At 34.7% G+C, this 14,675-nt stretch overlaps 1 protein-coding gene across 9 annotated transcripts in view; it reads left to right on the top strand.

Annotated features, from left to right (window-relative positions):
* The window catches only part of PUM2 (pumilio RNA binding family member 2), a 92,133-nt gene that overhangs the window by 61,748 nt on the left and 15,710 nt on the right, over positions 1 to 14,675 (top strand). For 7 of the 9 annotated variants that reach the window (XM_059942142.1, XM_059942143.1, XM_059942141.1 and 4 more), the window contains one exon: positions 750 to 986. The exons of the other annotated variants lie outside the window; for them this stretch is intronic. In XM_059942142.1, the coding sequence (XP_059798125.1) occupies positions 750 to 986 (237 nt within the window). The remainder of the gene's footprint in view (positions 1 to 749; positions 987 to 14,675) is intronic. 9 annotated transcript variants of the gene reach the window in all.

Consider the following 14,675-nt stretch of genomic DNA (forward strand, 5'->3'; position numbering starts at 1 on the left):
ATGAGGCCAGAAATAGAATCTTAGGAATGGAAGATCCTGAGGGGTAAGTGAACACATGTCTTTGGTTGATAACAGTAATGAGAGCTATCAGTTTTCTAAGAGAAAGTTTGATTTTTCCATATGTATTTTGTAATTTAGTTGTTGAAGGATAGGGAGAATGTGTAGTGTGAAAAGTACTGAGGAGTTAGCTGCCATCTATACTTCACAGCTGACTAATATTCGGGCCAATATGGACTTTAAAGGACTATGGTTTGAACACAAGCTGGAAGCCAAATCAAATGTGAATGGTGAGGGAAATGTATTAATACTCTGTTTATCAGTATAATCTTTTCTTGGCTTTGGGTTGAAGTCTAAGAACTTGGTTCCAGAGATTAGGATACTACCAAAATTTAACCTTATTGGAATTTAATCTCTAGCATATCCTAAAGCAGACAACTTACAATTTCAGGGTTTATAAATCATACCAGGGTATTAAAGCACAGTAATCATATGTGTCAATGGTAAATATGTGTGAAATAAGGAACATATGAGTGACTGCTCTTAAATATTTGGTTATTTTCTTGGGGTGCATTTATACCCTTTTATGATTAATAAGTTAGTATGTATAGTTATCACAGTAATTATCTTCTCTATAATGTTTCTAAAAATAATTATTGTGATCACTTCTGTTATTTCCCAGCAAGAGTTGGGGATAGGTTTTATTCAGTTAACACTGTATGTAATTAGGGTTTTTTTTATTTCTTCTTCAGTTGGCAGTTCTGCAAGTAGTAGTGCCACAAGGAGAGAGTCTCTATCTACTAGCTCTGACTTGTACAAAAGATCTAGTAGCAGCCTAGCACCCATAGGGCAACCATTTTACAATAGTCTGGGATTTTCCTCCTCTCCAAGTCCAATAGGCATGCCTCTGCCAAGCCAAACTCCAGGACATTCACTTACGCCACCGCCATCACTTTCATCACATGGATCCTCATCCAGTTTGCATTTAGGTAAAAAAAAAAAACCAAAACCCTTTTTATTTGTATGTATACATGTGAGTGTGTTTGTGTGTGTGTTTTATAATATGTGTAAAATATTTAATGTTGGATAAAACATGCCAAATTGCTTTTGCTTGTAGACATTAGCCTTTTGAAAAAGTTCTACTTTTGTGAAAATTCAAAGTGAGGGTCTAATGTACAGTAAGGTAAAGACCCCTATTGTATCGTATGTTCCTTTTATGAAATACAGTGGTGTGTTTTTTTTTCTCGTCTGTGCTTTTGATTTGTGTGTGTTTTAGATCATCTGAAAAGTCAATTATTTATATGTGATAGTGAAAGAGATTTCACCATCAAAAGTTTGTGCACACCATATAAAATGGATAAGTAATAAGAAACTGCTGTATAAAAAAAATAAAGTAAAATTCAAAAAAAAAAAGTTTGTGCACACCAAAAGCAATCATTAGTCACATAGTTATTGAACTTTAAATAATTTAGTTTAGTATGATGGTTTTTGCTTTGGCCTTTGAATGCCTGGCCATTTTACCACAGGGTTATATCAGGGTATATGAATTGAGTATGTTTGTGAGTTAGAGAATCTTATTATGTATGGGTTTGGTCCATGTAGTTCTCTTACTTTTGAACACATTGTTTAAGAAAAAAAATGTTCTAGGCTTGTTGTACCCTTGAAATCGGAACATTTAGAACTTTGGTTTATATCTGTATATTAAAATCGCCCCCACCCCAAGATTATTTGAATTGGTGGTTACCTTTTTCCCACTCCAGGAAGTATTTAGCCATGTAGTTAACAGTATATTTTGAAGGGTTTTTGGATATCAGAGGCTGTGTATGAATCCCTCCCTGTCTCTTCAAATAAAGTATTTTATTAAAATTAGATTTTGGATTTTTGTAATTCTAGTCATTTTAGCTAAAACTGAGAGATTCTATTGCTGATTCTTATGTGCTTAGGAAGATTTAAATCAGCTTGTGATTTAAAAAGTAATGTTGCTTTTGTAAGCAGATATATTGTAAATTAGTGATTATGTTTGACCCCGCCACCCCCATCATAAGGCTATAGTTATTTTTTCCTAAAGCTCAGTAATATAGTAAGTGTCCATGTAACAAAGGAATATTTTACAGTGATCATCATTTAGATTTATGTTATTACAAAGTGGGCTAGATTTCTTTTTTAAAGACTGGTCCTCCACCCCAAATTCTGGGCCTTTGCTCTTTTTGGGGATATTGACTGTATACAACCAATTAATTTATTTGAGTGGGGTCCTAAAATCTGCTTTGCAGCACTGTTTGTGTAAACTTACCAGTTTTTAGCCTACCACTTTCCTTCATTTATCTTTTCTTAGTCATAGGAGCTACTCAATTCCTGATTTTTATTATTTCTATTCAGACCCACTCTAACCACTCCCATATAAAACATGCCTTTGAGACTTTGAAATTGTCACCAAAATTTGGAGCAAAGCAAACCTAAAAATAGACCTTTCGTAGTAGTTTTGTGTTTTATTCGTTAAGATTATATTTGTCACGTCCTGTCATTTTTTTCATAGATAAGTTTCAGATCAGATTTCTGTCAACTGTTATGCTTACGTTGTGCTTTAGTGCCTGTGTAAATGGCATTAATTATTCTACATAGCTTGCTTAGAGATTGGATTATAAGTGACTTTTTAGATGTCTCTAATTAAATAGCAATCTAGATATTTTTTTTGACTATAAAGAACCCAGGCATATAGATGCTTCTAGAAGGAATTCTAGTCAATTATGAGAAGTTATCATCGTGTGGGCCAGCAGTTCTACATTGTAGCCTGATACTTTTGTGCCCATAGTTTAAGCTAAACTCCTTAGTTTAGCTTCACCTTGAAATCTAGTATTTAAACACACCTCTGATTGAAATTGTCTGTAGATTATTTTCTTTTGTGATTCCCCAGTTTCTTCTAGCTTTAGTCATATTATGACTAGCAACCTTGTTTGTTAACAAAGAATAGACCCTGCCAAGTTGAAAATAATTAAGTAGATTTCATAAATTTGCTCTTTGTATAGTGTTCATGGAAATAATCTATCTTTCGTTTTCATGTCATTGAATCACGATGCAAGACTTAACATGCTCTCCGGTCTAAAAAATATATATTTTAAGTTATATATCCCTGAAGTGGATTTCTTCATGAATCAAGTTATCAAGGCTGCTGATTGATAAAATACCTATGAAAATGAATTTGCATAGCCATTTAAAAAATAATCTTACTCTGTTCACATATTAAGAATATAATATCATAAAATAGGGATAAATTCTCAGTTTCATTAGAATTGGTTGGAATTAATTAGTTCCAGCTGATTTTCTTATGAGATTTTTTTTTTAAGACACGTAACCATTATAGTTATTGGTAGGTCTGGATATCTATATTCTTAAAATATTGGCTGAAACAGGTAACTTTCTTTTTTTTTAAACCACCTATGCCTTTGCTCATGCTAGTTACTTGATTCACAGGAAGAGTGAATAGCAACATTGTGTGCTTCTGGCTTTCCAACAAAGATGTTTCATTTTTTAAAAATAGTTGTCATTTGATCAACATAAGTATTTTTAGCAGGATGACCAGTAGTCGCTTTGTGATTGAAGAACAAGTATTTCAACTGATAAATTTTGGTTGTTCATTTTTTTGTAACCTAAAATATTTTTGTTAAGATTTGCAACCTTGTTGCTTTTTAAATATATTGAAGTCAGAAACATGAAAAAGTAATTTTATCTTCCATATTCTAGTATGAAATTTCTAAGAGATAGATTCCTTTTTTAAAAACAATTATAGCCACAAAATCATTATCATACCTTTTAAAATTTATAAATTCTCATTACTCTAATTTCCCTAATTGACTTAAATGTCTTTTTACAGTTGTTGTGTTTCCATCAGGGTCCAAATAAGGTCCGTCATTTGTTTGATGTCTTTTAATATGGAACCATTTCCCCATCCTCTTTTTTCTTTCCTTCACATTTATTTGTTGAAGAAACTTTGTCCTGTTGAATATCCCACATTCTGGACCTCGATGGTTTCTTCTCCATGGTGGTATTTAACGTGTTCCTCTATTCTCTGAATTTCCTGTAAAATGGAATTAAATTTAGGGGTTTGATCTGGTTGTTTGCTTTGCTATTTGGGTCTGTATTTCTGCTGCACCATATCAGGAGACACATGTCTGGTTATTTCCTTTGTGAGGTTGTCTGTCAAATCCACCTAATGGCTTAGCAGCCTTTCATCATCACCTAAGTATTTCTTCAGAGGTTGCGGAATGGTGATGCTCTGTCATTCCTTTTACATTTGTTAGCTGGAATTTTTCTATGGAAAAGAACTTTCATCAGTTGTGAGGTTACCCTAAAATATATAGTTCATGTAGGAGTCAGGATAATGCTTGATTTTTCTTCATTTTCTGACCTTGGGAAATGAGAATTGAGAATGAGAATGAGTTGATGCCCTAGCAACTTCTAAAGGTTGCAGGGGTTTTTTTTGTTTTTGTGTTTAAATCATCATTGTTCCCTGTAGTGTAAATTGATGGATTTTAGGATAGTTGTTATGTTTCTGTCCATTGCAGACTGGGAGATAACACTTTTTATACCTTTTCTTGATGCTAAAATATTACTATCTTTGGCCATTTGGAGTCCCTTCACATTGGTTCCCACGTTGACTACAACTTGTTAAAAGCAGCACTTAAAATACTGATCAGAGAAACAAGTGGAAAAGAACAAGGAAGGAGAACAACTTTAAGATTAGTGGTTTTTATCTTGAAATGCAAAGAGCTATGTCAAATTCTGGGCTTCAAGTTCAGCCTTGAATATTAAGTGAATTATTTTCTCATGTTATACTGATTTATAGAGTTGGGGGGAAAAAATCTTCTACCTGTAGTTGTTTTTTATAATTCTTTATGATAGAAGTCAGTCTCTTTATTTTGAGATACGTTACTCCCAGTAAAAGAAGATTAAATATTTCAAGTATTATTTTATTCATCTACCTGGAGCTAGCTAACTAGTTCTTTCCTTCCTTGTTTCCTTTCTTTTTCTTCTTTGAGTAAACGTTTAAAATTTGTTAGTGATTTCTTATTTAATCTTTATGCTCATAATAAGATTGATACGGAACTTCTTGGGTATCAAGTAACATTTTGTGTTTTTATTTAACTTAGGATTTGACAAACTAATGGCTTCTTCCCTTGTACCTCTTCATTTTTTTTTTTTTTTAATTATTTATTTATTTTTGGCTGTGTTGGGTCTTTGTTGCTGCACGCAGGCTTTCTCTAGTTGGGGCGAGTGGGAGCTACTCTTCGTTGCAATGCGTGGGCTTCTCATTGCGGTGGCTTCTCTTGTCGCGGAACACGGGCTCTAGGCGTGCAGGCTTCAGTAGTTGTGGCTCACGGGCTTAGTTGCTCCATGGCATGTGGAATCTTCCCGGACCAGGGCTCAAACCCATGTCCCCTGCATTGGCAGGCAGATTCTTAACCACTGCACTACCAGGGAAGCCCCTGTACCTCTTCATTTTTGAACTGGCTTGTTTTTTCTTAAGAAAAGGGTGATAAAAAGTCTAATTCCAGCTTTGAACTCAGTGAAATTAGTTAATTCAAAGGTGGCTGTCAGTTTTGAAGATTCCTTAATGTCATGTATTCAGTAGTCACATAGTGCTTTAACTTGCAGTAGATTTAAAAACTTTATAACCTATCTTCTCTCCTAATCACAGAAAATTTTATTTGAAACGTAGACATGGTAATATTCACTGTTAGAGTCATTTTCCCTGTTCAGTAGTAGTTAATCTGTTGAAATTGCTGACCTTTGGCAGATTTGGTCATCCGCTTCTCTTAGAATGAGATGTTTGAGAATTAAAACAAGTATGGCCAAATTGGTTGTAAGGCTATGTGCAATTTTTCTGAGTTTCATATATGGTCCTTAAAGCAGAAAACAATATAAATTATTTTGAAGTTTTCATTGAAAGTATTATCCTTTAAGTAGCAAGTTCCCTGTAACTGAATAGCATTTGATAGTTTTCTACAGCACTTTCATATTCATTATTTCATTTCATCCTAATTGTTAACATAGACTGGCTGAGTGATCTACCCATTAAAGATGAAACAGTTATAGGTCATATGAACCCAAGAGACTTGCCCAAACCAGTAAATGGCAGAACTGAAGCTAGAACACTGTTCTTACTCCTGATACTATCTTTTCTTTTTCTGTTCTGCTATTCTATAATGAATTGAACAATTTTACAAATTATATCAAAAACAATATTCTACTCAGCCTCTCAAATTTAACCTCACAATGGTGTAGGTTATGTGTTTTTAAAATGTGTATATAAGATTACTAGACTTCTAGATCCCTTTCTCAGTTATTCTTGAGATTTATAGAAAAGCTCTTATCTACTCTATGAAATAAGAATATGTGTTACTCATAAGGCAGGCCATTCAGGGACTGAATATATGTTGGACAACAGGACTGAATAGATAGGACAACATACTCAGCTCTCAACAGAATATTATTTACAGGTTCTCATGGTGGTGTAAATGAAATCACTGCTTCAACCCATTGGTGCATCTAAAAGTCATTTATTTGTTGAAAAGTATGAAATATGTTGTGAAAAAGTTCTAAAATTATTACTTGTGTGGAAGAATTTATTATTTTATGTTTCATTTCTGTGTACAAATTCATTAGTCTTAGTTCTGGTTTGGGGTCACAATGATTAATTTTTGCCCTTATGTTTTATCCATTATCCTCTAATAATGTTATCTATGACTTTGTGCTTCTAATGACTGAGAATGTTTTCACCAGCTAATTCAGTTAAGGTAATCTCAGATTTGAGATTAAAAAATACTTGATGATTCGATTCAGTGGTTTACCATACCAGAATCACTCGGAGCGCTTGTTTAAAATACCTAGAGTGAGGAGGTGACCGATTTGGAAATGTGTGGCAACAGTTTTTGCTTGTCATCATGATTGTGGGGATTCTGTGGACATTAAATACCCAGCAGCCAGATGCTAAACTTTTCATTTAAAAAGGATTATCCCACTGAAATTTCCAGTAGCACTCACGTGAAGAGAGACACCTTGGAACAATTCATAGTTTATATAAGGCGTTACTCCAGTTCACACTTCTTTGTAACTCATAATTCCTGGATCTCTAGTGTGTTATATCAGCCTTTGATCTTGTCCCCCATCATCTCCCTAATGGATTTCTTTCTTCCTGCCTTGTTTCCTTCTGTTGACCTGAAGTCTGCTTGCCATTGCATATTTTAAATTTTTGAAAAAAAGCTTATGGGATGAGAGAAAATAGAAAAGTCTGGTCTCTTACTGAATATGTTTTTAAATATTTTTTTCCTTGATATGTATTTTGCAAATTGGAGACATTTCTTTAATGTTGTTGACTATAATTCTGTATATCATTGTTTACTATCATTTGGTTGTTTTACTTTTTATTCACTGGCTCTACCTTTCCTTCATATTTGCATTTCAGCTCCTCCCTCAATTGTTTCTCTACCTTCCCTTCTTACTGATATCAAATAAGTCTTCATGTGCCTTAAAAACAATCTATCAAGAATTCACCAAGAACTTACATTATTGCACTGTTTATATACTAAATAATGTCCATTAAGTAAACATAGGATCAAAAAACTAACTCTTAAAATATAGGCAGATGTGCTTCATGAGAGATCTGCAAGTTTAGCCAAATAACCTTTAAAAATGAATGCAGCATGGGTCTCATGGGGTAATACTGAAAATTGACTTATGTTTAGAATATTTTTACATGAGACTGTTTCCTTAACCAGGAATAGTCCATTGGAGGAAGGGCAAAGTCTTTACACTGTAAACCATAAAAGCACTGACTGAAGTTAAAGAAGGCAAATAAATGAAAGGACATGTCATGTTTGTGGCTTGAAAGACTCAGTATTATAAAGATACCAACTGTCTTCTAATTGATGTATAGATTTAGCACAGTCTCAATAAGAATTTTTCAGGCTTTTTTAAAGAAATTGACAAGCTGATTTATTTAATATGAATGGAAAAACAGAGCCAAGAGTAGTCAAGACAGTCTTGAAGAACAAATTTAGAATTTAATAACTTGGCCAGATATCAAACTTATTAAAACTGCAGTGGTAGTTTTACTAAAATTGTGGTATTGGCACAAGGGTAGAGAAATAGATTGGTGGAATAGAGGATCCAGAAATAGACCTGCTCATTTAGTTACCTGATTTGTGGCCACGGTGCCACTCTGGTGTATTTAGGAAGGATGGTCTTTTCAGTAAGTTGGACTGGAGCAATTGAATATCCAAATGGGGAGAAATTAACTTTGCCTCCTCTTTCACACTACACACACACACACACACACACACAACTTCATTCTCAAAGCAATCAAGGAACTTGCTTGTAGTCATGAAGTTAGTAAGGAACAAAAATTTTGAGTCCAGGTCTACCTGGTTCATTCCAAGGTGTCACACTGCTTCTCAAAGAATGCTTTTATTTCTGTCTACTATCGCTCTAAATAAATAAAGGATCTTTTCCTATTCCCTAAGTTTAGAATTTTTGTGAACTTTTTATAAAATTGTGGTAAAATATATTTAGCCTATTGTGAGTTGGTGGGGAAAGTGAGTTTGAATGTCAGTATATTGGCATTTTTCACTTGCCTGCAATTGACTTTTTTTTTTTTTTTTTTTTTGGTTCCTTTGGGTCTTCATTGTTGCGTGTGGGCTTTCTCTAGCTGCGGCGAGCGGGGGCTCCTCTTCCTTGTGGTGCGCGGGCTTCTCACTGCGGTGGCTTCACTTGTTGTGGAGCGCGGGCTCTAGGCACGCGGGCTTCAGTAGTTGTAGCACACGGGCTCAGCAGTTGTGGCTCGCAGGCTCTAGAGCGCAGGCCCAGTAGTTGTGGCGCACGGGCTTAGCTGCTCCGCGGCATGTGGGATCTTCTTGGACCAGGGCTTGAACCCATGTCCCCTGCATTGACAGGCAATTCTTAATCACTGTGCCACCAGGGAAGTCCCCCTGCAATTGACTTTTAATCTAAATTAAATACTTTTTACTTGAAGGATCTCATAATATTTTATTGCTAATTTTTAAATTAAAACTGATCAGATAAGGGTCTTTACATGATATTCTAAATAGAATAGTAATAAGCTTAATTTATACTGAAACTAATCCCTATTTTATGTTTATCTTTTATGTGTAGTTTTATTGGCCCCCATTTAAGAATTCTGGGGTCTCATGAAAGTTTTTTTGTTTTTTATTTATTTATTTATTTTGTCTTTTTTTTTTTTTCCACACACACACACTGTATTTCATTTTTACAAGAGATAAATAGACTGACACCAAGCATTGTACATGGATGACCACAACAAAAGCAACAATGATTGCAATTACCAAACATGAAACACACTCATACTATGTCATAATATTGACATTCAGTCCAGTTATCCTCCACTGTAACAGCTCCTTTACTTTGCAGTGAAAATTGATTTGTATATTCTTTGCCTCTGAGTCCTTGTTGGATTTTTTTTTTTTTTAATTCAGATAGAAAGTCACAAAAATTATACTCATCCTCATCAGTTCACTCAGTCCCATGTAATTAATTTTTTTTTTCATCTTGATCTTTTGTTAGCACTTTTATGAGTTCATCAGTTTTTCATTAGAGTTCTGAAAATGCTTATTCATTCAGTTCAGCAGTACATTCAGTTACCAGAAACCTGTAAAGTTTTTATTTAATTAATTTATTTTGCTTAATTAATTCACTTAATTTATTCAACCAGTGTCAAATCCCTATATCAGACTGTGCTTGACTTGAGAGACACTGTTGAAGAAAACATCATTCTACCTACCATCATCAAGTTTGATATTTTTGTGGTGAATACAGATGAGTAAACCAGCAATTACAGTATAATGATTGTAATGCTATTGCCTTATTGCACTTTATTTAACACAGTGATTCTCTCCATTAGAATTATTATCTTTCCTTTCTGGTTTTTTTGTACCAAATTAACCACAGACTATATTAGAGTTGTTTCTGGGTTTTTTCTCCCTACTAGATTAGAAACAAGAAAGCTGAAACCATTCTCCACAGCTTTAACAGTACAGTTGACCCTTGAACAACACAGGTTTGAACAGCCCAGGTCCACTTATACATGGATTGTTTTCCCCCCAAAGTACGGGGAAAATTGGGAAATTTTTTTGGAGATTTGCAACAACTTGAAAAAATTCACAGACTGCATAGAAATATCAAAAAAATTTAAAAGTTAGGTATTTCATGAATGCATAAAATTATAATTATATATGTAGCATATAACATGTTAATAGACTGTATGTTACTGGTAAGGCTTCTGGTCAACAGTAGGCTGGCTACTAGTAGTTAAGTTTGGGGGGAGTCACAATTTATACATACACTTTGGTGGGATGGGAGTCGATGCTCCTAACCCCCGTGTTGTTCGAGGGTCAGCTGTATTCAGATCTCAACAAAATGGTTGGAGTAATTTGAGTGGCTTTGTTTCTTTCTGTTTTATCGATGAATTTATTTTTGGACACTGGCTACTTGTTTAAAAAAAGTATTTTACATCCTACATAGATTTCTACATTAAAGCATTGTTTGACTGGTAGTCAGTGTGTTCTCTGATCAGTGTGTTAAGATCATACTCTATAGAGTACTGCACTTTGAGAAGTTTTATGACAGTTGTGAGTTTTTATTTTTGCCTGTGTGTATTGTTCTTTGGTTTGGGATAGGGGTAGGTTTTTAGAGTGTCCTCATGTTCAGTAATCACAGAAGTAGTTTAGTTTTCAGTAAAGATGTAAGAGTCAGACAGTTCTTGAAATCACATAAGCCTTTTTTGATGGAATCATGGAAATTGGCAAGGTGAGTAGAGGTAGAAGTGAGATATAATACTAGTCTGAGCTACATAGTTCATGTGTTAAAAACTCAGTCTGTTTAAATGCTCTTTGATGAATGAGAGAAGATTATTAAGTATCTTCTGTGAAGATGGCCTCCCTCTTACCTTTATATTTTTAAAAAGTTGAAGCACTAGATGCTAAAAGGTAGATTAATTACTTAGTTGCTTTTAGAAAAGAATTACAAGCAATAGAAATGGAAACAACAGATTTTTATTTTGGTTTGTAGTTTGCACCTGATATTGTTTGCTTACATATGGTCATAAAATGTACATATTTAAGGTAGCACACGTGACATACTTATGCTTTTTGCTTTTTATATTAGTCTGTTAAGATGATGTGGAAGATTATACTTTTAACTAGAATTATGTAGGTTTTTTAATTCATTGAAGCCTTGGTTTTTCCTGAGTAAAAATGTTGTGTCTTTGTATGGCAAATATATAGTTAAAATTTTATAGTTAAAAAATTTACGTGGTTTATTCTCCCATGTAACCTCAAGCATATCCCAGATTTAAGTATGGTATATGACATTAAATGCTCTTCATGAGGTATAGCAGAATATAACCGAAAGCTTTAAGGGAATTATTCAGATATAATAGTTAAAAAAAAAACTCAGTCTAGTTATTAGCTATGCATCCTTGAATAAGGATTTATTAAGGATTTAGCTTCTCTAAGCCTATTGTGTCACAAGTAAAATGGAGATAATATCCTTGTCTCAGAGTGTTGTTAAGATAGCATTATATGTTAGTGTTCTAAGGCTGCTGTTACAAATTACAACTAAGTGGCTTAAAACAGATTTATTGTCTCACAGTTCTAAAGGTTAGAAGTCAAATTAAGGTGTCAACAGGGCCATACTCCCCTTGAAGGCTGTGAGCACAAGCCTTCCTTGCCTCTTTCTGGCTTCTGATGGTTGCTGATAACACATAACATTCTTTGGCTTGTAGACACAGCACGCCAGTCTCCGCCTCCATCATTACCTGGCATTCTCCCTGTGTGTCTGTCCTAATTTTCCTTCTCTTATAAGGACACCAGTCATTGGATAAGAGCCCAACCTACTCCAGCATGACACCTCATTTTAACTTGATTACATTTGCAAAGATCCTATTTCCAAATAAAATCAAATCCACAAGTACCAGGAGTTAAGACTTGAACATATCTTTTGGGGAAGCCCAGTTCAGCCCAGTACAGTCTGAACTCCGGTCCCCCAAAATTCACGTTCAGCCCACATGCAAAATACATTCACCCCATTCCAGCATCCCCAAGAGTCTTGAACCATTCCAAAAATCCCAAATCTTATTTTCTAAATCAGCTGAGATTCTGAATGTGGTCCATCCTGTGGCAAAATTCCTCTCCATCTTTGGGTCTGTGAAACCTAGGAAACAAGTTATCTGCCTCCAAAATACAGTCATGGGACAGGCATAGGTTAGACAGTCCCATTTGCAAAAGGCAGAAATTGGAAGGAAGAAAGGAGTTAACATGGCTGTTACAGTCTACTCTGAATGTGCCATATATTTCTTTTGAAAAGTAATCAGAGAAAAAAAATAACGAACTGAAAGTACTAAGTGTATGGGCTCTGGGTTAGAAGTAACTGAAGGTAATACCTTAAAGTGAAATAGGTCATCCTCATTTTAGGTTTTTTCCACGTATGCATTCTTTATCATTTATTCTTCGCCCACTCCAACTAACTAGTCATCTTTCATTATCATCTTATCATTCTTGAGCTTTCCAGAGCCTCGCCTTCTGAAAGGGACTCTGCCTAGTAGCCTATATGTAGTTGTACCCTTTTCGGGACCCTGAATCTACTTGGATTACCATTTTTATTTGAAATTAGTAGTTGATAACCTGCTCTAAAATGAAACCTTCATTTATCTTGATTCTAATTTATTAGCCTCCAAACCTCTATCAGAATAATCTTCAGGTAGACTTTTTTATTTTTTAATAACAACTATCCACTGGGAAAGATTTGAGAATCTTTATTTTTTAAAAAATAGAAAAGGTAAATATATAAAAGAATAGGCTCAGGAGTTGTTACTCCAGATCCCAGGGAGGTGGAAAATAATGAAAAGAAAAAACTTGTGAGATTTATTTTGTGGTGGTTTCAGTTGTTTTATATTTTTCTCCCCTGTGTTTTTCACAGTATTAAGATCTTTTTGATTTCTGGTATTAAATAGGGAAGGATTCTAAAACAATGGACTTCTCAAGGAAATTAATGAAAACTTACAAAATCATATTATTTCTACTAGGATAGTTATGAGGTGTTTGCCTTCCTTCAGTTGTCATGGATGAACTTGATAGATACCTATGTAAATAGCGTATGAGGGGCAGCACACCTCTGTGTGATGAGCTCTGGCCTGAGAGTCCTGGCTGCCTAGCTGCATGTCGCATCACTTTCGGGCTATAGCGGTTTCATCTGTGAACTTACAGTGCAGACCTCCACGTCCCATATGCTCTTACTACGCTCGTGATTAAGAAGTGATGAATGATAGGGTGAGGTCAGTGATAAGTTGAAGGGACTGTTACCTTTTAACACCTTTGGTGCAGAACGCATCTTTTAGATGACCAGTAGCAATGGTATGAGTATAGATGACCAATTTGTATGTTTGTTTTTAACTAATTTTGAAATAATTTCAGACTTAAGAGGAAATCATTAACAATTAAAAAAAATCTAGCTTATCCCCAGATTCTCCAAATGTTATTTAACTGAATTTTCTTTATTATTGTTTCCCTCTCCTCGCTTCCCCTCTCTGCATTTGCCTGTCCCTTCACACCCATTTTTTTCCCTGATACTTTTGAAAGGAAGTTGCAGACACAGTGTCCCTTACTCATGAACATATCACTGTGTGTGTGTGTTCTGAAAGTAAGGACATTCTTTTGTCAGAGTCAGGAACTTAACAATATTACTGTCAAATCAGCCGACTTTATTCAGACTTTGCCAGTTGTCTCATTGATATCCTTTACAAGAAAGGCGATGGGGGGGAGCATTGGGGCGGAGAGGGCGATTGATTTGGGGGCTCACACATGACAATTATTTGTCATGACTCTTATTAATCTTGAACTATTTCTCAGTCTTTTATGACCTCAACATTTTTGAAAGGTATAGGCCAATTTTGTAAAATATTCCTCAATCCCAAAATAGTTTTGAATGACATGCTTTCAGTGTTTAAAAACAACCAGTTTTGTTTGTTTTTTTTTTCCCACGTGGCTTGTGGGATCTTAGTTTCCTGACCCGGGATTGAATCCAGGCCCTCAGCAGTGAAAGTGAGGAGTCCTAACCACTGGACTGCCAGGGAATTCCCTAAAAAACCAAATTTTAAATGTTTAATGTATATTTTAAATTGAGTTGAAATGCTTATTTAATTAATTTGTAAGGAAACGAAGGTATCCTGACCCTTTGTGAAATTAATCTTTCAACTTTGTAAATGAAAGTGCTAATTATAATTAGTCTTCTAGAACTGAAATTCCAAGATTTTTTAAAACTCAAGGCATTTGGCATCATTAGACATTTTAAGTTGTCAAAGTGCATCAGGAGTTTGGTATATTAGGAGCTGATAGAATATAATCAAGAAATATCTAGACACAGGAGGAATTCCTGTTGGATACTGATAGGACTACTTGGAAGGTACCAAATAAAATTGTCATTTTCTGGGGTAAGTATGTATTTTGAATTTGGTGTTGAAATCTTTAGTGCATTAAGAATAAAGAGGTAGGATTAGGCCTTGTTTCAGGTAGTGGTAAGCAGTGGTACAGAGATAGTAATGAATAAGAAGGAGAGAAGTGAACAATTAGGGTACTATTAGGAAATTCATG

The sequence above is a fragment of the Balaenoptera ricei genome, chromosome 13 (assembly GCF_028023285.1).
Source record: "Balaenoptera ricei isolate mBalRic1 chromosome 13, mBalRic1.hap2, whole genome shotgun sequence".
In the NCBI taxonomy this organism is placed as follows: Eukaryota; Metazoa; Chordata; class Mammalia; order Artiodactyla; family Balaenopteridae; genus Balaenoptera; species Balaenoptera ricei.